Source organism: Emys orbicularis, chromosome 3 (assembly GCF_028017835.1).
Source record: "Emys orbicularis isolate rEmyOrb1 chromosome 3, rEmyOrb1.hap1, whole genome shotgun sequence".
In the NCBI taxonomy this organism is placed as follows: domain Eukaryota; kingdom Metazoa; phylum Chordata; order Testudines; family Emydidae; genus Emys; species Emys orbicularis.
Window position 1 is genome coordinate 19,970,341 of NC_088685.1, and position 25,303 is coordinate 19,995,643.

The following is a 25,303-nucleotide window of genomic DNA, read 5'->3' on the forward strand; positions in this document are numbered from 1 at the left end:
CTTTCCTCCATTAGTTTCTACCCCCATTTCAGTCCCAGCTTTCCCGACATCTCCCACCCCACCTTCAATATTGAACTTCAGGTTCAGTTCTCTCTGTGCTGGACCATGATACAGTATTTCTTTTAATTGAGAGCTCTGGTGCATAATGAGGTCTGGCACCATAAATCGCAGAGCCCATAAGACCTAGAATTGGAGCACCCAAGACTTCATTGTGCAACAGACCACGTAAAAATTCAGAGATGTAGTTGAGTTCCAATTTAACTATAAACATAGAAAGGGGTCACATGAGGCTGCAGATTCCAGAACCCATATATCTGCTTCTGGAAAATGCTCAGTTGTTTACATGAAAATAAATCTTTTACATCAATGTAATACTTTTACTTCTCACTTAACTGTTCTAAATATTTAGTACAGTAAGAAGCTTAATTTAGGTATTTTTCATCTATTTTAATTCCAAAGACAATGCCTCTTCAATGTGCACTAGACTCAATTCATTACCTTATTTTATTGCACTTCAGTATAAAACAAGTTTCTTTTGCTCATTTTACATGCTTTCAAATACTTGCTAATAATTTATTGTTTTTTAAACAGAAAGGTCTTCTACAATGATAGTAGTCTAGGATCTAACATTAGATCAAGAAAATTTCTTATGAGCTGAGGGGAAAAGCTACTGATTGAACGAGATGATTTAACAGGTCATTTTCATCTCCAGTTTGTGTGATTCTATGGTCCTCAACCTATTGGTATCATGGTGCTTTTTGACAGCATTTTGGTTGCCCACACAATGATCTAAAGTTTGTTTCTACACAAGTTCACAACACTGATAATGAATAGTAGCTTTTCCCATCATCTCACAAGAAATTTTCTTAATACCAATGCATTAGGTTCTCTGGTGAGAACAAAACCATTGATGCTCAGATCCCAAGCAACGTGAGAGTGAAGATCATTAAGAAGTAACGTGAAAGTGTACTCCAAATAGTCCCATTCTAAGTTTTGGAAGGCAAATTAGTTAGTATTCCTTTTGGTAATAAATTAGACAGAATCCAAGAAAAATGTTAAATAAAAGCTTCCCGGTTAGAAATCCTGCATATTTACATTCACCACTGCATGAAAAATAGAACGTTACTCTAACAATATGTGATCATCAAAATTATATGAATTTATGTTTTATAATTACCTTCGAGCCACACACTCTTCCAGGAGCTGCTTTGTTTTTTCATCATCTTCCAAGCTGTCATCAGTTGACTTGCCATTCTTTCCTATGAATAGAAATAGCTGTATAACAACATCCGCTGGTTTGAAATTTCCATTTTCTTGAATACAAAATATTTTTGTCCATACTCATTTTTTCCCCTCTACAGTTTATTATTTTAGAAATGGCATGAAAATACTTTATCAGTAACCTCTGCAATGTTAAAGCAGAATAATATTACACCTGTATGGACTGTGTAACAATCAGATATGCCAGTTTCTTGATATAACACAGTATGAGGTCAGAGTGTGAGTGATGAAGTTATTGCTTTTTGGTATCTGTTGGAGATGGAACTGAATGTCTTATGGAACACACTATTGACAGTGCTGAAGGTGACAATGAATGCTAGAGACTTCTCTCAGTTTGTAAGTCAAAACTGAAACTAGGCAACAATTTTATTCCAATTCAAGAAGTTATTCTAACCTTAAGTATTATGAATAATTACTATCTGGTTTGGAACCTAGATCTAGTGATAAAGAACAGCACCAGACAAGTCCTCCACTAGTGCTGCCTTCTGTTGCTGTTGAGTGCTCACTGTGTCTGTGTCCACCAATATCAATTGTTCCTTTTCTGATCTCCTTTTAAGCTTGTAGAGAATAGCCTGATTGGGCTGGAAAGCATCTTACACTTGGGCTACTCACTTGTATCTTGATCTGCATACACACACACACACACACATACACACACACTCACTCTTCCCTCCCCTCAACTTCTGTTGAGGAAGTGCAAAAGCTTCAGTTGCTGAAAATTTATTTTTAAAAAGTCATACTAACTTGATAGCAGCTGAACATAAGCAGATTCATTTTTCAGATCCTCTTGCCTACGTTTCAAGAGAGTTATGGCTTGTTGTTGAAGTAGCATCTGCATAGCTGACTCCAGTTCATTAATATGAAGTAGCTGAAATATATTCAATAGATATTACATTTTCAGTTAACTGCTAGAATTACAAAAGAAAAGCTGAAAGCAAAAATGTGCAAAAGCCGAAGTAGTTTCCCCAATTATTTTTATACATAACAATGATGAATAACTATATACATTATTTTTTCCAGTTTGAGTAATAAGTTCCTATTCCTTGTGATTAGACCTTTCAGGCTCAGTTCATGATAAGCTGAGAAGTACCAGCTATTGAGATGTGTGAAGGAATAAACAGAATACTTAGAATGGCAGGTAATGTGTTCAGTTTGCAAGTAAAATGATGCTTTTTTCTAACTGCTGCCCTTACAAGCTCAATAGGGACTCTGGTAATCAAGCTGCTGTCTTCCATGCATTTCACACATCATTACCAGTAATAAAATTTCAGTAGGACAAAATTTCACCCTCAGTTATACCTGTATTACACCTCACTGTCTTCAAATTAGGCTATCAGACACCTTTGCAATCTCAATGCCTCCAGTAGGCTTACACGGGAGTAACTGCCTGGAACATAGTAAGCAATTTTGTTCATGATGAACAAGATGGAATAGATACCAAATTAATCTTAGCTATGTTGGGCTTTGCAGGGATAGAAGGAATAAAAGCAGTAAAATCTTATTTTTGTCATTTAAGTAAACGTGACGACTTAGAACATCCATCCACCAGGAACTAAGGTGAAGTAAGGTTCCATTAACACAGTCACTTTTCAGGGTAAAAATTATACAGAACATGGATACCCCTATTTGAATCACCCCTACTAGAGACCTTGAAATCCATTGGCTTTCACAAATCCATCCTAGCATGTTTAAAAAAGTGTGGCTCACCTGGTTCATTTCAGGTGAGCTTTACAGGCCCAAGTTACACTCTGAGCTAATTAAAAATCATCAGTGGTCTAAAGTAACTCAGCTGTTCCAGTACTAGGAAGATAGAGAATTATCCTCCGATCAAGAGAAATTAGAGAATTCTCTCATCCAAAAGGTTTCAGCAAAACTGTTGTTGGAGCTTTTAATTCACATGGCCTCACTTTCCTTTTACAGTTTACTTCATCATTTGAAATAAAGTTGTGAAATGGACAAATAATTTTTTTTTTTTTGACATTTAAGATTTTGGACTGAATACCATGCTCATTTTAATGAGCAACCAGCAGTTATTCTCCCTCTTTCTGGTATTTAAATAGAGGTTTCAAAGGTAGCACCTAAGCTCTAAATACAGTAATGCAGACCACATAGCCATATCCACCCAAGACACAATGGCAGTGTATTCTTTGCCTCACCCAGATTGTAAGAAGCTTTGCTTGTCATCCCCCTCCTTTTAAATGCACATGGTGGTTATGATGGGAAGGCTACAGCAAACAGGTGTGCTTCAGCTAGTTAGATATAGCACAGACAGGTGGTGTAAAAGAATTCCCCCCCAGTTCTGCAAATCCATCTCAATCTAAACTTGAAACCCTCACCCCCTCCATTCTATAATATTGAGTACATTCCTATGGAAGTTTTAAGATGCACACAACTGAGGATTTAGGTGAGACCTTCAACTTAATTTTCAATTTTTACCTAAAACGGCATGATCTATAACTCTAATGTGTGTGTCCACATATCCTTATTCTAGTCCAATATTTTTATTTTGAAAAAATCTGGTTATTGGCAGAACAATACAAGATCTAAAATTATACTCAAGCCATCTGTCAAATACCAAAACTGCCCAATATAGTGATGACACAGGAAGAGAATATTTAAAAGGGTTTTTAAATTAAAAAAAAAAAAAAAAAAAAGTAGTTTTAGGGTATTATGTTAACAGCAAATTCCCTCTGACAATACTTGGATTTTACAATCACCACCGTAGTTTTACTATTCCCCCCACAAAGAAGACAAATTGAAAATAAGAAAATTAAGTATTTTCTTTAGTCTCGTTAAACAATCTTAAAGCATTACATAAAAGATAGCCTTCTGACAGAATTGCTTTTAAATTTATGATGTCCCTTTAATATTGTTTCCCCATACTTGGTGGAAACAAAATGTTAACTTCTAGAGGAAGGTGACTATTCTATTGGCTGAATATCACAAACCTCATCTCATCCCCTTAAAAAAAAAAAGTTGGTACCTTTTCATTCAAACAGTCTATAAGGCTTTCCATGTAAGTTTTCATAGCCCTGTAGAATTTGTAATTCAGAGCTGCATTTGAAGACCTTTCTAACTCCTGGATGGTACTCTTTGAGCTTTCAATGTCCTGTGTATATTTTTCGTGCTCCCTCTGGTGAGCACGATGAAGGTCCTGTAATGATGTTATTCTGAAAAAACCCAAACATTTGTAAACAACTTAACAAAAACTGCTTGCAAACAAGTTAAGCCACCTTAAGTTTTTTTCAATCATTTTGTCATATTGCCTCTGTATAAATCCATGGTATGCCCACATCTTGAATACTGCGTGCAGATGTGGTCGCCCCATCTCAAAAAAGATATATTGGAATTAGAAAAGGTTCAGAAAAGGGCAACAAAAATTATTAGGGGTATGGAATGGCTGCCATATGAGGAGAGATTAATAAGTCTGGGACTTTTCAGCCTGGAAAAGAGACAACTAAGTGGGGACATGACTGAGGTCTATAAAATCATGACTGGTGTGGAGAAAGTACACCTCTACCTTGATATAACGTGACCTGATATAACACGAATTCAGATATAACGCGGTAAAGCAGTGCTCCAGGGGGGTGGGGCTGCGCACTCCGGTGGATCAAAGCAAGTTCAATATAATGCGGTTTCACCTATAATGCAGTAAGATTTTTTGGCTCCCGAGGACAGCGTTATATCGAGGTAGAGGTGTATATAAGGAAGTGCTATTTACTCCTTCTCATAACACAAGAACTAAGGGTCACCAAATGAAATTAATAGGCAGCAGGTTTAAAACAAACAAAAGGAAGTATTTCTTCACACAATGCACGGTCAACCTGTGGAACTCTTTGCCAGAGAATGTTGTGAAGGCCAAGACTATAACAGGGTTCAAAAAAGAACTAGATAAGTTCATGGAGGATAGGTCCATCAATGACTATTAACCAGGATGGGCAGGGATGGTGTCCCTAGCCTCTGTTTGCCAGAAACTGGGAATGGGCGATGGGATGGACCACTTGATGATTACCTGTTCTGTTCATTCCCTCTGGGGCACCTGGCATTGGCCACTGTCAGAAGACAGGATACTGGGCTAGATGAACCTTTGGTCTGACACAGTATGGACGTTCTTATGTTCGTAAGTCTGATTTCACTGAGGGAAAATGTTCATCTGAGTGACTGCTCTGTGAGCAGTTCAGTAGAACTCTAGAATATTCTCTTCCTGTGTCATCACTATATTGGGCATTGGCCACTGTCAGAAGACAGGATACTGGGCTAGATGGATCTTTGGTCTGACCCAGTATGGCCGCTCCTATGTTCTTATGCAGCAAGCCTAGTTCTAGGTTAGTAATAATAGTAATTACTTCCATTACCCCCACTCAATTTAAAAAAGTCTACTAAGAATTAATCATGCCAGCATTTCCCCATGTGTGGGGTGTGGACTGGCCTTTCCACTGTTCTCCAATCTCAGCTTTCATTTACATGGGTGGTAGATTAGATGCTAATGATGATACTTCAACATCAACACTGTTGACTATTTCACTGTTCATCTGGTCATGTAAGAAAGGAGAGGCCTGATATCCTAAAAAACTGCACAATCCACTCTGAGTGCCTGCCCATTTTGGACAGACTTTTAGCACTGCAAGGCAGGATTGAATGTGGGCTGCAGTTTGTCTCATTTTCCTGAAGTGGGATTCAGCTTCCAACTTTGAAAAACTAAGTAATAAGTCAAAAAATTAGTCATTATGATTGACTAGCTGGTCAAATCAAACTAAAGGAAAACACAATACAATCACAATTCAAAAAATCATGTTCAATTCAGCCTTCTGCAATTATGCATATTTTAAACAACACATTATGGTCAAATTAAATTATTTTCTTATCCCTGCTGGCTTGCAAGTAGGTGACCTAATTTTTTATGTTCCTAATATCCTCATTCTCTTTTCTGAATTTGATTCTATATTCAAGTGAACCCAGAATTTAACTAATCTTCTCCAGAAAAGTAGGCAAAAAAATGTTAACTGCTGCAAAATTCTTTAAGCCAATTTAGCCACAATTCTTAAAGCTGATGTCAGCTCTTGGTGCATAACTCTCCACAGGACAAGGACCTAAAATTGGTGTTAAGACTTCAACTTTGTGCTGTTTGCTTAATCTCCCACGACTGCATTACCACCAGTTTTAGCAACAGTGGGGGTGCTAGCAGAGAAGAGCGGAAAGCATTTTAATCAACATCTCATCAAGCCCTTCTCACAGCATGTTCACATGGCTTTGGGGTGAAAACACCATTGATTAGTCTACATTAGTACTCCATCCCACGGCTCTGCACTAGTGGTAGAACGATGGAAGAGATTTTAACAAAAAGCTCCACATAGACATTGCCACAATGTTTACTACCAAGCAAAACAAAAATCTTAGTACTATTCTGGATAAAGCAGCAAGTATATTACACATAAAACAATAATGCTAAGATCCTCTAGTATGTGGAAGAAAGAGTCAAACAGTAGTGACAGAATGAGATACACTGGTTCATAAAAGACATTAACAAAGCACTGTATGTAACATAGCATGCTCAAAACTTATGTTTCACACTAGCAACACTTACCTTGTATTCAGACGCTTCTTTACAATTTCCAGGTTCACAGGTGGCAGTGAAACAGAGGGATCAAACTTTATTTTCATGGGCTGAGATTTATGTAGAGAAGTGTCTACATTAATTCCCTGTGAGAATTAGCATTGTTAATTTTTATGAACTTGTTTTCCTCTGGAACTGTAAGTTTAGCAGGCCCAGTGATTAGAATATATAGCAAGTTGTTGTTACTAGGTACATAATGTAATACAAATTTCTAAAAAATTAGATGTTTCCTGTGCAAAATGTATACACAGGTAAAGCTGATTATCCAGACATTTCTTTATTTTGAGCTACATGTTTTTCCTCTCCCTTCATGAACTGATAAATCCCTACAATTTCCAGGATTGTACAGAACATTTCCATCCTGAAAACTGAGATCTGGTAGGTAATTTTTTTTTAATGTGTTTTAATCCCATCTTTACAGCCAACAGTAAATATACTCTCATTTTTCCTTTATATTTTGTTTTAGAACCATGTTGTTATATGCAAGATTTCTAGGAATAATTCATGATCTCCTCATGAGGCTTAAACAGTTAATAATATTGAAGGGCTACAGTATATAAGCATTAAGCAACAGACTGCAAATATAATAATTTATTTTTACCCTACAGTAAATGCCTAAGTAAACTCTAAATTTTGACAATAGGCGAATATATGACAGGTTCCACAATTTGGAAGTGTAAGTTGCAAGTAATTATGACAAAAGAAGGATTTCAGGCAATCACAGCTTTGAAAAGATGTTCTGCATTCTAGGTCAGCTTCAGTTTCCAAGTTGATTTAAGGTCTAGTCCAGAGGTGGGCAAACTATGGCACGCGGGCCACATCCGGCCCGCTGGACTGTCCTGCCCAGCCCCTGAGCTCCCGGCCGAGGAGGCTAGCCCCTTCCCCCCTCCCCTGCTGTCCCCCCTCACCCGCAGCCTCCCGGGAGGGGGCGGTCAGGGGACAAGGAGCAGGGGGGGTTGGATGGGTTAGGGGTTCTGAGGGGGGCAGTCAGGGGTCGGGAAGTGGGAGGGGGCGGATAGAGGGCGGGGGCCAGGCTGTTAGGGGAGGCACAGCCTTCCCTACCCGGCCCTCCATACAGTTTCTCCAAGCCGATGTCGCCCTCGGGCCAAAAAGTTTGCCCACCCCTGGTCTAGTCAATGTAGACAGTATCACACTAATCTAGTCTTGAAGTGACAAAGTCATGCATAATGGCAACCAAGTCTGCACCTGAAAGAAATGGTTGCAATTTCCTGGCCAGACAGAGGAAAAAATGCCTTCCCAGAAACAACTGCCATACAATGGTCTAATAGGAGCTGGGTTTCCAATAATACCAGATTGTAAACATATAGTGGGAAGATAAACCCAGCATCCCTTCAATTATATCCAGATTGAGCTTTAGACAGCCAGTTTCTTTTACCTGCCACAATCTCACCTAGACTAGCTAAAGGAGCACCTATTTGGTCATCAGCACATTGAAAGTGCCATAGTTCATACTCTCTTACAAAGCCTCCCAAATGCCCATGTATACATTGAACAGAAAGGGAAACAAGATGGAACCCTGTTGAACGCCACAGGAAAGTGCCCTTAGAAAGGTTAAATAACCAATCTAGTACGGGGGGGAAGGGGGGAAGTGTTATGACAGTATTTCTTCCCCCATTTAACATTTCTTCCCTTGTTGACAGTTTATTAGTGTAGCTTTTAGAGGATGGCATTTTAACATTTTGGTTTGTGAGTACTTTTGTTTTTAAGATCCTGCACATCACAGTAGATACTTTAGCTCAGAGTTTCATTCTCAGACTTTTAGCTGACACAGATTCTTTGCCTTTCCAAAAGTAATACACCTTTCCTTTGAGGCTAATGACAATGCTGTTCCTCTGATAAGCTAGCAATGAGAAATTGCTGATCTGCATTACCACACTCTTCGCCTAGTTCTAGTCTCCTCCCACCTAATGAATTAGCAGAGGGATCGGCAACCTTGGGCACGCGTCCTGTCAGGGAAATCCGCTGGCGGGCCGGGACGGTTTGTTTACCTGCAGCATCCACAGGTTCGGCCGATCGCAGCTCCCACTGGCCGCGGTTCGCTGTTCCAGGCCAATGGGGGCTGCGGGAAGCAGCAGCCAGCACATCCCTCAGCCCACACCGCTTCCCGCAGCCCCCATTGGCCTGGAACGACAAACCGCGGCCAGTGGGAACTGCAATCGGCCGAACCTGCGGACGCTGCAGGTAAACAAACCGTCCCGGCCCGCCAGCGGATTTCCCTGACGGGCCGCATGCCAAAGGTTGCAGATCCCTGAATTAGCATGTCCAATGACCAAGGAAGAAGGAGCTCTAATATTGCTCCCAAAACAAACCATCTTGCATAGCAGCAAAAAGCAACAACAGTGAAAGAAAAAGCACATCACCTGTGGGAGTCTGACTGCTTTCTTTAGTTGCTGTTCTTCCCACATGTTTTGTATTTCATCATCTTCACTTGCTCCATCACTCTTGGGTACTGGAAGTAAAAGTAAGAGTAATTATATGACCAATAGTAGTTTTTCTCTCCATCTATCCTTTCTGAACTCCCACCACCATCCCCAAAAATATTTGCTGCTGTTCCTACAAGTATTACTGGGAAAATGGGACAGGCAGAAAGAACAGCACAGGTGGGATTCTCAAAGTGGGATTTAAAGGCCGCAGCAGGAATAGACCACTACTGAAAATTAAGTCCCTGAGAATATAGTTTCTTAGTTAACTGTTTCTGCAGAGCCAGGGCAAGCATAAAATACTGTGCCCTACAAACACATTGGGATATTTTATTTTGCAAATCAAACTGTATATAATCCATACTAAATATATGTAAATACAGATTGTTATTGTTCTATTAGGGCTGTAAAGCGATTAAAAAAATTAATCACGATTAATCGCGCTGTTATACAATAGAATACCAATTAAATTTTATTAAATATTTTGGATGTTTTTCCACATTTTCAAATATACTGATTTCAATTACGACACAGAATACAAAGTGTACGGTACTCACTTTATATTTATTTTTTATTACAAATATTTGCACTGAAAAACACAAAATAAATACTATTTCAATTCACCTAATACAACTACTGTAGTGCAATTTCTTTATCATGAAAGTTGAACTTACAAATGTAGAATTATGTACAAAAAATAACATTAAAAAATAAAACAATGTAAAACTTTAGATCCTACAGGTCCATTCAGTCCTACTTCTTGTTCAGCCAATCGCTCAGACAAACAAAAACAACGAGGAGTCCTTGTGGCACCTTAGAGACTAACAAATTTATTTGGGCATAAGCTTTTGTGGGCTAAAACCCACTTCATCAGATGCATGGAGTGAAAAATACAGTAAGCAGTATATATATACACACACACACACACACACACACACACATCACATGAAAAGATGGGAGTTGCCTTACCAAGTGGGGGGGTCAGTGCTACTGAGGCCAATGCAATCAAGGTGGACGTCGGCCATTTTCAACAGTCGACAAGAAGATGTGAGTATCAGCAGAGGGAAAATTATTTTTTGTAGTGACCCATCCACTCCGTCCTTATTCAGGCCTAATTTGATGGTGTCCAGTTTGTAAATTAATTCCAGTTCTGCAGTTTCTTGCTGAAGTCTGTTTTTGAAATTTTTTTTGTTGAAGAATAAATTTGTTAGTCTCTAAGGTGCCACAAGGACTCCTCATTGTTTTTGCTGATACAGACTAACACGGCTACCACTCTGAAATCAGACAAATTTGTTTACATTTGCAGGAAATAATGCTGCCCGCTTGTTGGAAAGTGAGAACATGGCACTGTTGTCGTCGGCGTTGCAAGATATTTACGTGCCAGATGCGCTAGATATTCATATGTCCCTTCATGCAGCCATGCTGATGATGCTCTTTAAGTGGACTTGTAGGCTCTAATTGTTTTACATTGTTTTGTTTTTGAGTGCAGTTATGAAACAAAACAAAACAAAATCTACATTTGTAAGTTGCGCTTTCACGATAAAGAGATTGCACTATGGTACTTGTATGAAAAATACTATTTCTTTCGTTTATCATTTTTACAGCGCAAATATTTGTAATAAAAATAATATAAAGTGAGCACTGTACACTTTGTATTCTGTGTTGTAATTGAAATCAATATATCTGAAAATGTAGAACAACATCCAAAATATTTAATACAATTTAATTGGTATTCTATTATTTAACAGTGTGATTAAAACTGCAATTAATCGCAATAATTTTTTTAAATCACGATTAATTTTTTTGAGTTAATCGCGCCAGTTAACTGTGATTAATTAACAGCCCTACTATCCTCTCAAAAGAGAGTATAGAAGTGGCAACTTCATATACAAGAATTCCTTGTCAGTTTTCTAAATCATATGAGCTAATTAATCTTAGTGACAAAAAGCATTTAATTTACTATCTATTTCTTTTGTACAGTTCTGGGACAGTGAGCTGGAATCTATTCTAGCTTACTCATCAACAAAACTATTAACTAAGTTCTCATCTTATAAACCTCACTTGAATAAGGAGTGCAGGATTGGGCTCTATGTTCTAACTGCAGAATCGAGAGCAGAAAGAACAGAGCTCAACTTTCTGATCCCAGGTTGAATTTGCAATGCTGACAGTTAGAAAAAAACATCCTTTCACTGGTTAACCAAACAGAATGGATATGAACATTATTGAAAGTCAATGTAATGGCTACACCTTAGACCCCTTTAATCCCTCTCGAGTTACTTCTGGTGGAATTCTGCCCCACTGCACAAGCCCAGAATTAGTGTCCCCCGGAGATTACACACACACCCTGCAGAATAATTGATTTTGACAGGGTGGTGAAGGGAAGTTGCAATTACACCTTTCGCCCACCAGGGGCTTGTGTGGCACCCAAAGAGAGGGCAGCTGGCTCACAGGTAGGAGCAGCCAGCCACAGAGAGGGAGGGGGCAGAGGCAGCCTTCCTCACAGCACCCTACCAGTGCGGCCAGGTGAGAAGGCATGGGATATGGGTAGGAGGGAACAGAGTGGGGCACATGGTGCTGCTGGGGGGGGTCACACAGACTGTGGGGTTTAGAAGGGCTAGTTGGGGGACAGACTGGGGGGCACAGGAGCTAGTGGGGTGACAACATGGAGACAGTGGCTGAATGGAAGTGGGGGTGCAGGGACACATGGAGAAAGGGGCAGCTATGCCTGGCTGAGTGAGGTAACGGGGGAGTGGGAGTGCAGGGACATACGTGGACAGTGGCAGATGTACTGGACTGAATGGGAGAGACTAGGTATCAGCCAGGGTCTGCATGGGGGAGGCTCCCCAACTCCCTAACAATCCCTCCCCCCGCAAAATAAATCTGTTCCATACTTCTCCCACCACACCCAACAACACTCCAGGTTCACTCCCAGGCTCCTTCTCAGCAATTACTTCCCTCTCCCTCAGCTCCTCCATTACCCTTGGTGCCCCCAAGCCTTTGCACTGCTTCTCAGGGGTGCAGGAAATATATTTCTGGATTGTAGTTTAAATGAATTATTACTCAAAGTTCTGTATTAATATGCCTAGTAAGGAATCTATTTGTCAAAAAAATTCAGGAAATATTTTTTTTGTCTGTATTGTTACAGACATACTTGCTGACAGGTATTTTGAAATAAATTACCAAAATACTTGTAACTGGCATGATTATACTGTTATTTTGACAAATAAAATATACAGAATTTAAAAATATTGTTAATATCAAAATGGATAACTTGAGGGGCATGTTTTTGTAAAAAAAAAAAAAAAAAAAAAAAAACACTACACAACGTCCTTATTCTTCAGTCAACAAACATGGCACTCCCCTTCTGGCATTTTCAGATTGTCACTCTTTCAGGTATAACCACGCTTTTAAGAAGTTCACATTTTGGTCTTAAACTACTTGACTGACTCCTTCAAAAGCATGGATTCCCAAAAAGCAGGTCACATTTAAGAAATGTGATCTTTTGAGGGTTGAAAAAGAGCTGAAGAGAAAGGAAGAGGAGCCATGGATATAATTTACCTGAAGTAACAAAAATGTGACAGTATAGCATAAAAACTAATCTACATGGTCATTACCATGGTCCAGGCAATCTACATTATTTAAATAATGTAATTAACTTGACTATATAAAGCTAATGGTACCTGTAGACAAAAAAGGTTTAAGCTGGAGAGAAGTCACTAGGGAAAGTCCTCTGAGCAGCATTGAAAATGATTTTGTTTACTTTAAAAAGTTTTAATAACCAAGAAGAAATAAAATGTAAAACATGAAAGTATTAAACTGGGATAGAGAAGGGAGGCAAATTAATCGAAAGGAGAAAGACAACAGGGCATAAAATCATTTGATCAGGCTATGATAATGGTCAGAAAAATTTATTCAGCAGATAATGTAAAACAACAATGCTCTTGATAACCACTCATCCACTACAAGAGTGCAACATACATTAAACAATTGTACAAGATGAATCTGGGGGACTGCAGTATACATCAGAGCAGGGCACGGTGACTAGAACAGTAAAATCTTTGATGTAAATTATCTGACTCATAATGGTGTTATGTGGATTAGTCAACATTTATAAAGTGCTATAAAAAAACATATTACTCTGAAACTCTTAGCAGTCAAGTAACAAAACACCATTCTTGAATGCATAAAAAGTCATACTGAATAAAAATCTGAGCCAGTTATTGTGGTAGCATATATTGGACTACCTACCTACCTCCACACCACTTTGTTATACCACCCCAAGGTATTTTCCTTGTTAATCACTGCATCCACACAGCTCTGCTGAGTGGTTAACTCAAGTGCATTCTGGGCACATATCCCATGATGCAATGTTCCATCACCCAGCCCTAAACTCAGATTATTCCCATGGTGCCTGTGGTATGCCTACCAGAAACTATAAGAAGGCTGGATCTCAGGGTCAAATGAACAGACTTCCATGCTTCTCCTCCTGTCATCCATTAATTTTGCCAGCACCATTGTCGAGGTAGTATGGATGACAGGCTGCTGAGCACCGTGATCATGACAGTCATTTATACAAACAGGATAATGCAAACGCATTTTCAGTCATGGAGACAGACAGATTTGGCTCTGTGGTCTCATAGGGCTTTTGATGCTGCAGTAATACAGCTAATGGAAGAGGAGCAGGAAAATGAAATCAAGCAGTTACTTCTGCAGGGCATTTATCTGGAGCAACTTTATTCAATGGACCAATGCTTTTGGGTTTGGCCAACTAGCAGTGACCGGGGGAAGTAATGCAGACCAGGATACCAGCAATGGTAGCAGATCTTCAGGATAACAAAGGCCATTTTCCTAGAGGATCTGTACAGTGCTCACCCCACAGCTACAGCAGAACACCAACATGAGAATTCCCCTCAACATGGAGAAGCATGTTGCCATCACCCTCTGGAAGTTCATCTCCCCTGGTTACTATCAGTCAGTAATTAATTTGTTTGGTGGTGGTAGCTCAACTGTTGAGGTTGTTGTCATGGATGCTATGAGGAGGGTGTTGCCATACCATGTCAGAGTGTGGCAACGCACAGGTCCTTTATGGCTTTTGTCATAACTATAAAGGGAAGGGTAACAGCCCTCCTGTGTACAATACTATAAAATCCCTCCTGGCCAGAGACTCCAAAATCCTTTTACCTGTAAAGGGTTAAGAAGCTCAGGTAACCTGGCTGACACCTGACCCAAAGGACCAATAAGGGGACAAGATACTTTCAAATCTTGGTGGGGGGGAAGGCTTTTGTTTGTGCTCTTTGTTTTGGGGGTTGTTGGCTCTTGGGACTAAGAGGGACCAGACATCAATCCATGCTCTCCAAATCTTTCTGAACAAGTTTCTCATATTTCAAACTTGTAAGTAACAGCCAACCAAGGCGTGTTAGTTTTATCTTTGTTTTCTCAACTTGTAAATGTACCTTTTGCTAGACTGTTTACCTCTGTTTGCTGTAACTTTGAACCTAAGGCTAGAGGGGGTTCCTCTGGGCTCTTTAAGTTTGATTAGCCTGTAAAGTTATTTTCCATCCTGATTTTACAGAGATGATTTTTACCTTTCTTTCTTTAATTAAAAGCCTTCTTTTTAAGAACCTGATTTATTTTTCCTTGTTTTAAGAACGAAGGGGATTGATCTGGACTCACCAGGAATTGGTAAAGGGGGGAGGGGGGAGAGAATGATTAATTCCTCCTTGTTTTAAGATCCAAGGGGGTTTGGATCAGTGTTCACCAGGGAATTGGTGGAGAGTCTCTCAAGGCTACCCAGGGAAGGGAGTTAGCACATTGGGAGTGGTGGCAGCAAAAGCAGATCTAAGCTGGTAGAGAAGCTTAGAGGTTTTCATGCAGGTCCATACATCTGTACCCTAAAGTTCAGAGTGGGGAAGGAACCTTGACAGCTTTGCAAAGATGGAGTTCCCAAAATGAAGCGGGGCTATTCATGGGACAGATTTCCTTATTTTTCTCTCTCTCTCTCTCTCTCACACACACACACACAAGTCAAAGACTTGATCAAGAGGAAAAGGTATTTCTCTGTGGTACTGCATGACCTTGATGACCACTGTGGAAGATTCACTAATATTAACATGGGGGTGATGTGGAAAAGTCCATGATGTCAGGCTACCCCTCTACCCCGATATAACGTGACCCAATATAACATGGATTCGCATACAATGCAGGTAGAGGTGTAATAGGTTAGTCTCCTGTGAGCTGTAATTTTAGTCACAGCTGGAGCCCTGCCACCGCTACCCCGGGGCTCCGGCAGCGGGGCTCAGGCGGCGCTTTAAAGGGCCTGGGGCTCCGGCTGCTGCAGGGAGCCCCGGGACCTTTAAATCACCACCGGAGCCCTGCAGCCGCTACCCTGATATAACGCGGTTCCACCTATAAGGCGGTAAGATTTCTGGCTCCTGAGGACCACGTTATATCGGGGTAGAGGTGTACTTCTTATCAGTCACTGCAATACCTAGACCAGGGATTGGCAACCTTTGGCTGGCGGCCCGCTAGGGTAAGCCCCCTGGCGGGCCGGGCCGGTTTGTTTACCTACCGCGTCCGCAGGTTTGGCCGATCGCAGCTCCCACTGGCCGCGGTTTGCTGCTTCAGGCCAATGGGGGCTGTGGGAAGCGGCGGCCAGCACATCCCTCGGCCCACGCCGCTTCCCGCAGCCCCCATTGGCCTGGAGCGGCGAACCGCGGCCAGTGGGAGCTGCGATCGGCCGAACCTGCAGATGCTGCAGATAAACAAACCGGTCCGGGCCACCAGGGAGCTTACCCTGGCGGGCCGCGGGCCAAAGGTTGCCAATCCCTGACCTAGACATTGCCATAGTATTGCTGTATGGTTTGGCTCTGAGCATACTCATTTAAGTACCCCGTTTTGTCACATGCACATTGCAGACACAAAGCTGATGGTACTTCTGGGTACTGTCTACTAGTCCTGCTGAAGCCAGTTGTGAAATCACTGAGAATAGCCCTCTTCTCCCCTGACCCACAGGCCAGCTCCTCTGGGGCAGCAACAGCACATGGACTGACACTAGGCCCAGCTCTGACGCCCCCCCACGCTGAACCTTATCTGCACTGGCTTGCCCAAATGATAAGTTTCACACTAGGGGCACTTTGCCAGCGTAGGAAGACTTAGATGTTATTTACCCACAAATTAGACCCAGCTCTAGGGGTGAAACTCTGCTTGCCCCCGTATAACGGGTGTCTACCGTCGGGGCTTTTCCCAGCACAGCTACACGACGGGAAGTCAGTCGTGTAGACATAGCCCAAGAGGAGCCACTAAGGACAAGACAGGCCCCACCTGGGAGGGAGCCAGGGGCAGGTGAATGTCACCAGGGAGAGGCCCAGTATCCGGCACTCGGGGTGGGTGCAGGGCTGTGCCCCAAGCAGGGCACTGAATGGCCTCCCGCTCCTGCTGGGCGGAGAGCGCGGGGAGGGAACCGCCTTGCTCGACCACAGCCCGGGGCCCCTCCGATTTCTCTGCCGGGCCCCCGTGCAGCCCGGATACACCCTCCCCCCGGCCAGGAGCCAGAACAGCCCCACACAGATCCGAGCCGGCACGCCGGGGGGAGGGGGACCACCCCTCTTCCTGGTGCCCCTCCGCCCCTCCTCGAGCCCCCTTGCTCCCGCGGGACCCCAGAGCCAGGGAGGTGGGGCTCAGGGCCCGGCCAGAGCCACTCACCGCCCCAACCCAGCAAACACCGGCTCCACCAAGCTGATCTTGCCCGCTTACACCACTCCCGTCCCTGTAGTATCTGAACAGCCACTCAGGTTCTAGATGTTCAAAGGCCAGGGATAGGTCCCTCCACCTTCTGCTGAAATAGATGGAATTTGGGGTGGGACACTATGGGAAGCTAGTGATTTTGCTAACTAGGTGGAGGTCCATTTTTCTTAAATGGACACTATCTAATATGTGGAAAGGAAGGATTCCCGGTATTGGCAACCCCAAATGTTCAAAAATCATGTCCGGCTTACAAAAAAATCGTAAGATTTTTTTTAAATATAACCTTATGCCTTAAAAGCCAAATAGATTTGGTGTTCTTTTAATTTGCCTTCTGCTTTTTGAGCCTCTACGATGTACTGGGATCACATTTTGAAGCTTTCTCCACAGTCATGAGGGTTAGATATTTATTTTTTTATTTAAGAAGGAAGGTTGAAATTATCACATATCCTACTTTTAGTTTTGTTTAATATCTTTATTAATGATCTGGAGGATGGTGTGGACTGCACTCTCAGCAAGTTTGCAGATGACACTAAACTGGGAGGCATGGTAGATACGCTGGAGGGTAGGGATCAGATACAGAGGGACCTAGACAAATTAGAGGATTGGGCCAAAAAAACCTGATGAGGTTCAACAAGGACAAGTGCAGAGTCCTGCACTTAGGACGGAAGAATCCTATGCACTGCTACAGACTAGGGACCGAATGGCTAGGTAGCAGTTCTGCAGAAAAGGACCTAGGGGTCACAGTGGACGAGAAGCTGGATATGAGTCAACAGTGTGCTCTTGTTGCCAAGAAGGCTAATGGCATTTGGGGCTGTATAAGTAGGGGCATTGCCAGCAGATTGAGGAACGTGATCGTTCCCCTTTATTCGACATTGGTGAGGCCTCATCTGGAGTACTGTGTCCAGTTTTGGGCCCTACACTGCAAGAAGGATGTGGAAATATTGGAAAGAGTCCAGCGGAGGGCAACAAAAATGATTAGGGGTCTGGAGCACATGACTTATGAGGAGAGGCTGAGGGAACTGGGATTGTTTAGTCTCCAGCCGAGAAGAATGAGGGGGGATTTGATAGCTGCTTTCAACTACCTGAGGGGCGGGGTTGCAAAGAGGATGGAGCTCGGCTGTTCTCAGTGGTGGCAGATGACAGAACAAGGAGCAATGGTCGCAAGTTGCAGTGGGGGAGGTCTAGGTTGGATATTAGGAAACACTATTTCACTAGGAGGGTGGTGAAGCACTGGAATGCTTTACCTAGGGAGGTGGTGGAATCTCCTTCCTTGGAGGTTTTTAAGGCCCGGCTTGACAAAGCCCTGGCTGGGATGATTTAGTTGGGAATTGGTCCTGCTTTGAGCAGGGGGTTGGACTAGATGACCTCCTGAGGTCCCTTCCAACCCTGATATTCTATGATTCTACTTGACTCTAGGAGCTGTGGCTTTAAGGAAAACAATTATTGAGACTTATGACAAAATCATGAGAGATAGCAACAGTAAGAGCCTTTTATCTATAACTTCTATTATCCTGTGTTCATTACTAGCTGTTAGGAGTATTAGCACTTCTTAATATCCTGTTTTCAGGCTTCCATCAAGGAACCTGATAAATGCTGAGTGGGGCTGATTCCAACCCATGGACAGCAGTAATGCATATAAATACCAGCTGCTATGTTACAAGTATTTTACACACTGCTTGTATGCTGCTGGTCTGCTATCGTTTGCACATTTGATTATTTATGTAGCAGTAGCAACCAATGGTGCAAATCCACATTGGAGCCCCTTTGTGCTGACAAACAATTAGAATAACATGTTTCCCACTCAGATGAGTTTACAATCTAAAAAGACAAAAGAGATGAAGACTGGTCAGAGGGTACAACATTCAAGCAAACCAATCGGCATCACTTGCTATTTCCATTTTGTTTTTAAATTTCGTGTTTATTTTACATTTAGGGTGTTAATTTTATACCTTTTCCTGGTGCTAGAAAATCCTGCCAACTGGGCTTTAATAAGCAGAATAACTACTGTTCTGCACAAACACCTCCCATTTAATCAACCAACTAGAGAATTTGCCCTGTAAGCAAATTCCATTGACTACCCACTATACACCTCAACTCAGTGTCTGTGATACCATCAATTAGTCAGTGTTCTCTCATTCTAGAACTATGAGTCCGATTATTCTTTCCTCTAGGGAAGCACTTAATACTGGTTTTTATTGATACTTACATCATTAATTTGTAGTAGCACTTAAAAGTGAAGCAGTTTCTCATGTGTCCCCACCCCTCTTTTGTACTGATGATCCTTAGATCTGCAAATTCGTAGTGGGAGGCCAATTCCCTCCCTCGACATTAATTAGAATGCGACTTTTAAAATAATTCTCTTACCAAAAAAAGGGTTTTTTTGGTATTGATTCTATGGGAAACTTAATCTCATCCTTCACTGAAATCTCTCTCACCAGTTTTAGTTTGATAGGTCTGGATCAGTTCAGTGCAGTGGTAAAGGACTTCCTTGTCAGACCATCAGGAAATTATCTATCATTAATACATAAATTAAAAAGACATGCTAGAAAAGTAGGGGAAATGTGAACTACAGTCTCCATTGACTTTAGTTCTTACACTTGTCATATTGCCCTGATGTAGAGCCCCTAGAATATTCAAAAGTCTTAGATCAGTACACATCCTTCTTAGTTCTGCCCAAAGTTTCTCGGTTAATAGCATCAAATACCATCTTTAGATCTATGAAAGCAGCATATACCATGGTTGAGAGCACTAGACTTATAAATCATATGATAAAACCCTTGTCAATTCTGGCTCTACCAGCCCTAAAGCCGGACTGCTCTATATGTAGTAAATTAGTGTCTAAAAATCCATATTTCAAGTTTAGATAGTAAAAATCTAGAATTAATTTTCTGTGCCACATCTACCAGGCTCAGATCTCTATGAAGCAGGATTCTTTCTGTCCCCCCTTTTAAAAATAGGAACTATGATACTAGACTTCCAGCCAGATAGAATCCATCCAGTGTGAAAAATGACAGTAAATAATTTAGCCATGAATGTGGTGTGACTGGTTCGGTCACAGAGACCCCCTTGGGACTGTCACCTGATGTACTGAAAAGACCTCTGAGCCCGTTTTCTTTGCCAGCTTGGGACTTCAGAACCCTGTTTTGTTGAGCCAGACACGCTAGCCTGCTGCAACACAGACCTAGGGTCTGAACCATGCCCCCAAAGCTGCAGACTAAACTGAAAACAGCTCAGCAAGTACTCCTATCTTCAGCACCCAGCTCCCAATGGGATCCAAACCCCAAATAAATCCGTTATACTCTGTATAAAGCTTATAAAGGGTAAACTCATAAATTGCCCTCTATAACACTGTTAGAGAGATATGCACAGCTGTTTGCTCCCTCAGGTATTAATCACTTACTCTGGGTTAATTAATAAACAAAAGTGATTTTATTAAGTATAAAAAGTGGGATTTAAGTGGTTTCAAGTAATAACAGACAGAACAAAGCAAGTTACCAAGCAAAATAAAACCAAACACACAAGTCTAAGCCTAATACATTAAGAAACTGAATACAGGTAAATCTCACCCTTAGAGATGTTCCAATAAGCTTCTTGCACAGACTAGACTCCTTCCTAGTCTGGGCCCATTACTATCTCCTAGTACAGTTCTTGTTAGTTCCAGCAGACATCTCAGATGGTAAGCCGGGGTTTTCTCATGACTAGCAGCCCCCTTTATTCTGTTCCACCCCCTTTTATATCTTTGGCACAAGGCGGGAATCTTTTGCCTCTCTGGGTTCCCACCCCTCCTTCTCAATGGAAAAGCACCAGGTTTAAGATGGATTCCAGTATCATGTGACATGTTCACATGTCCTGTGAGCCCCCTCCCATTCTTCCAGGGTTGGCCCACACGTATGCAGTGGAGGCTTGCAGGTAAACAGCAATCTACAGTCAATTGTCCTAGTCAATGGGAGCCATCAAGATTCTAAACCACCATCAATGGCCCACACTTTGCATAATTACAATAGGACCTCAGAGTTGTGCTTCATATTCCTAGTTTCAGATACAAGAATGATACATTCATACAAATAGGATGAACACACTCAGTAGATTATAAGCTTTGTAATGATACCTTACAAGAGACCTTTTGCATGACGCATATTCCAGTTACATCATATTTATCCTTAAACATATTTCCATAAACATTATGGAGTGCAACGTTACATGTGGACCACCCATCAAGATTCTTCCAAAAAACTTCAGAAAGGAGAAATCCTCCTTTGGAGCTTTTTTTCTGTTGTTGGGCTAAAATAAATGACTGAATTTTATTGTACATTTCTGGAGGACAGAGTGGTAAATCAAAGAAGATTCCTCATTACATCAAGTATAGTAGAATTAGATTAAAAAAATTGGGTGGGGAGAATCAAAGGCCTGGCCAAAATGTGCTACTGGACTCAGTCATTAATATGGTGATTCTCAGCTGGATCTACCAGAGCTCAAGTCCACCATCTTCCAAAACGTGGGGAAAAAATTTACGTTTAGCTGCTTCTTCAAAATCCTTCCACTAGGATCTAAAATATTCTTGTTCTTTATTATATCAAACCTTTATATCATCTTCTGGTGGCTACTAAATTAGGAAGCAAGTTAGAAGAGGGACTGCATCTTACCCTATTAGCGTTATGCGCTAACGCAGACTTTTCCTTCCTCCTCAAACCAAGTGCGCTTATCTTTGAAAGCATTTTGGGGATAATTAAAACCAAAATCAATTTGTTTAGAGACTAGCGATTGTGAGGACTTTACCAGTAACTCCTATCATTCACAAATTTGAGAGGAGTTCTCGGAAGTAATTATTACAGCTCTTAAAAATCTAAGAGAGAGTCTTCCAATCTCCTAGACAATGTGTCACAAATGTCTGGGGTCCATTTTAGTTTTACAACCACGTTGTTCCAAACAGGTAATCAAGGAATCCTCACCCCTAAGAAATAAAATTCTTTCTAAAAAAAAAGGAGATTATCATTCATTATAGAGAGAAATTGGTGGTCGCTAGCTGTACGAGAAAGTATAGCAAAATCTCCTTAGAAGGGTCAATTAATTATGGGAATAATATAATCAATAATACCACCAGTTTATGAAATATAGGTAAAATGGCTCTCTCTATCCCCTGCACTCCTTCCATTTACAGGTATCAGATTAAATTTAATCTATTAAAGCCTTTGGTTTTTGTCCAGAGATGTTAAACACTGGATCTCTAGAGTTTCAAGGGGGAAGTTCAAAAATCTCCTTAATGTTTTCTTCCCCTGATACTGAGTTCATTGGAGAATCTATCTAAGCATTAATTTTCCAAAATAATTAGCCAAGCAATTGGGAACAAAAGACCTACTATGAGTTTGCTTGTCCAGGCACTCCCACAATAAAACAGGGAGGATATGGGGTGGAAGGTAGGCATTTAATACTAAAATTTGCAGATCAGGAATGTCTTTTAAAATATAGTCTGTCCTTTGATTCCCAAGGTAAAATCTGGGCTCTTAGGCATAAGGAAACCAAGGTGACAAGTTCTCCTGATGCAAAACTCCTTTTTGATAATTGGCTTCCTTCTTGGAGAAAAACTCCACCAGAGAGGTCCTTTGGGGCCATCTGCCTGTCCCAAGTCAGGATAAAGGAGGAGGGTTGGGCGTGGGGCTAGCAACTCCACCCCGTAAAAAATCAACTTGCTACAGAAACGCCAACAATAGAGATAACAGACTTTTAGCCTGGAAAAAGAAGGGTCTTCAACTCGAAGACACATGACGCTGGGTGGTGAAAGTCGTGAGGAAGCCACTAAGCCGATTATCCTTCTTGCAACCAGGAGGATTACCATCGGTACATGGAACGTGAGGACCATGTATGAGTCAAGAAAGACGTCGCTGGTCACAGCAGAGATGAGGCGCAACAACCTGCAGAAAAGAGGCCGTCCAAGAAACACCTGGCGACGCGACCTTCAGGCTGATAGCATAAAAATGGGCTATACCTGGAACCAGCTAGAGCAAATGGCCCAGGATAAAGGACTCTGGAGATCTGTGGTTGGCGGCCCATACCCCGATTGGGGTGACGGGCATGAGTGAGAGTGAGTGAGTCTTGGAGAAAGGATTCAAAAACAAGAAAGACTATGATTTCAGACTCAGCTAACCAGGTTTCTTGTAAAATCAATAAGTTTTGAAAATGTAAAGAATTCCATATCATTCATCTTATTTTATACCAGGATAAAGTACATAAATTGTTCTGGCAAAAAGTTCTCCCTGGGTGGAGGGAAAGAAATCAGACAGACAATCTAGGCTACTGGAATGAAGGAGGACATTTTTGCTCCCCAGACCACTACAGACATTAATGGAGTTGTGATTCCTCCTGTCATTCTAGGAGACCCTTCTTACCCTCTGCTTTTTTGGCTTATGAAGTCTCTCAGTAGACACTTGGACAAGAAAAAGGAGTATTCCAAGTACCTATGGAATGCTAGTGAAGTGTACTTGTAGAAGGCTGAAGGGGGGGAGGGGGAGGTGTTGCTTTATGAAAAAGCTGGATGTTTCTCCTCATTGTGTGCTAAATGTGTGCTGTATTTCACATAACATCAATGAGAGCAAGGGAGAGATCCTGGAGGATGGGTAGGAGCAGGAAGCGGAGAGACTTTCTGAACATTACAGACCGCGAGAGTGTGCCTCTACAAGATGCCCCAAGTGGTCAAGGAAATAGGGTCAGGGATGCATTGTTCTCCTCCACTGAGGTCAGGGCTCACTGGGGGGGGTGGGGGGGGAGGGTGGACAAATGTACTGTAACAAGAGAGACGCGTTTGTGTTTTCTTCTGGTTAGTTGATGATAACATCCTCTCCTCCCATAGTATGTCATTTATGGGTTGAGCTGTTCCTCAATGGAACATTTCAGCCAAGTTAAAACAAAATGAATTTATTCAGTTAAAAAACAGGTAACACATTGCATCTTGAGGGGGGGGGGGGGGGGAAACACAACAAACAACAACAACTAAACGAGAATGTGGTGCAACTTTAACACCAATGGAACTGAGGCATGGCCAAAGTAAGGAACGCTCACAAACTCCTGTAGGTGATGCACTCAAGAAAATGCTCCTTCTCCATGTCCAAGGGTTGATTGTTGTAGGTTGACTGAAATAGTGGTCCCAGGATGGTGTGTTCTCTGAGTTTCCAGAACACTGGAAGTTTGGGTAAAGTGCTTGACCTTTATAACAAAAGGTGCTCTATCACAGCTGTCTAACTCATGTCCCTGTCCAGGGCCATTCAATCCATTTTGATCCTTTGAGAATGCTCCAGGAAACCACTCCTTCACAACTGTGTCTTTGTGGCTTTCCATGTGGCTCTCTGCTGGGATGAATTCAATAGTTTCTGGGACAGATCTTCTCTTGTCATTCCCCCAGCCGCCCCCCCTTGAAGATTTGTCAGCCACTCTGCAGGTGATAACTCCCTTCTTCACATGGGCCATGACATTACAGGTGCTACGGGAAATAAGAAAGAGCACAAGTACTTACTGTCCCCACCCTAATCACCATGCCAAAAATGTTTCTTTCCTCACAATCTTAGAATGCTATTCCAATCATCTCTTCCCACACTGAGGTTCACTTCAAGACAGTAAGAAGATTTCCAAGTTACTTCCCCTTGTATAGGCCCCCTGTAACAAAAACAGGGTGTTTGGATGGCTGTTCTGGTTTTAGGTGGGGCGGGGGGAGATGTTGTATGGTGCAGCAATCAGCAGGTTAGTGCATGTGCACTCCTCCAGGCTGTCCTTACAGTGAAGGATGTTACCCTGAGATGAGTTCCCAGAAGATTAAGAAGGGGCCTGTCCAAAAAGTCAATGGGCAAACCAGGAAGCTACGCAGCACTGCTATTTACCAAGATAGTGTCCCCGTGCTGGTGCAGGAGTGGAACAGAAACACTAGCTATACGGGCAGTCCCAGGAGTGCTGCTTTGCCTTGCAATGTGTGTGCCAAAATAAAGGCAAAGATACTGCTTAAGTTCTCTTTTACTATACCAATAGATTTAAAAAAAGTGTACTTTCTGACAAATAAAATTCTACAGTAACTGCTCTAAACCCATTTTCAAATGACTCTGCAACCTGATTTGGGCCATTTACCACATGAATCCTCAACTTTACTAAAAGCTGAGTATTAATGAAACTGTGAAATAATGAATCTTTTCTATTTTTCCCCCCCTGTATCTGCTGCTACAATAAACATTTGCCGTGCAATGCA

The 25,303-nt window shown here is 41.8% G+C and overlaps 1 protein-coding gene across 1 annotated transcript in view; it reads right to left on the reverse strand.

Moving 5' to 3' along the window:
• The window catches only part of GCFC2 (GC-rich sequence DNA-binding factor 2), a 48,036-nt gene that overhangs the window by 16,341 nt on the left and 6,392 nt on the right, over positions 1-25,303 (reverse strand). Inside the window, exons 5-9 of the mRNA XM_065401296.1 lie at positions 9,277-9,365; positions 6,866-6,981; positions 4,265-4,451; positions 2,026-2,149; positions 1,178-1,259 (exon numbers count right to left, since the gene is read on the reverse strand). Of these exons, the coding sequence (XP_065257368.1) occupies positions 1,178-1,259; positions 2,026-2,149; positions 4,265-4,451; positions 6,866-6,981; positions 9,277-9,365 (598 nt within the window). The remainder of the gene's footprint in view (positions 1-1,177; positions 1,260-2,025; positions 2,150-4,264; positions 4,452-6,865; positions 6,982-9,276; positions 9,366-25,303) is intronic.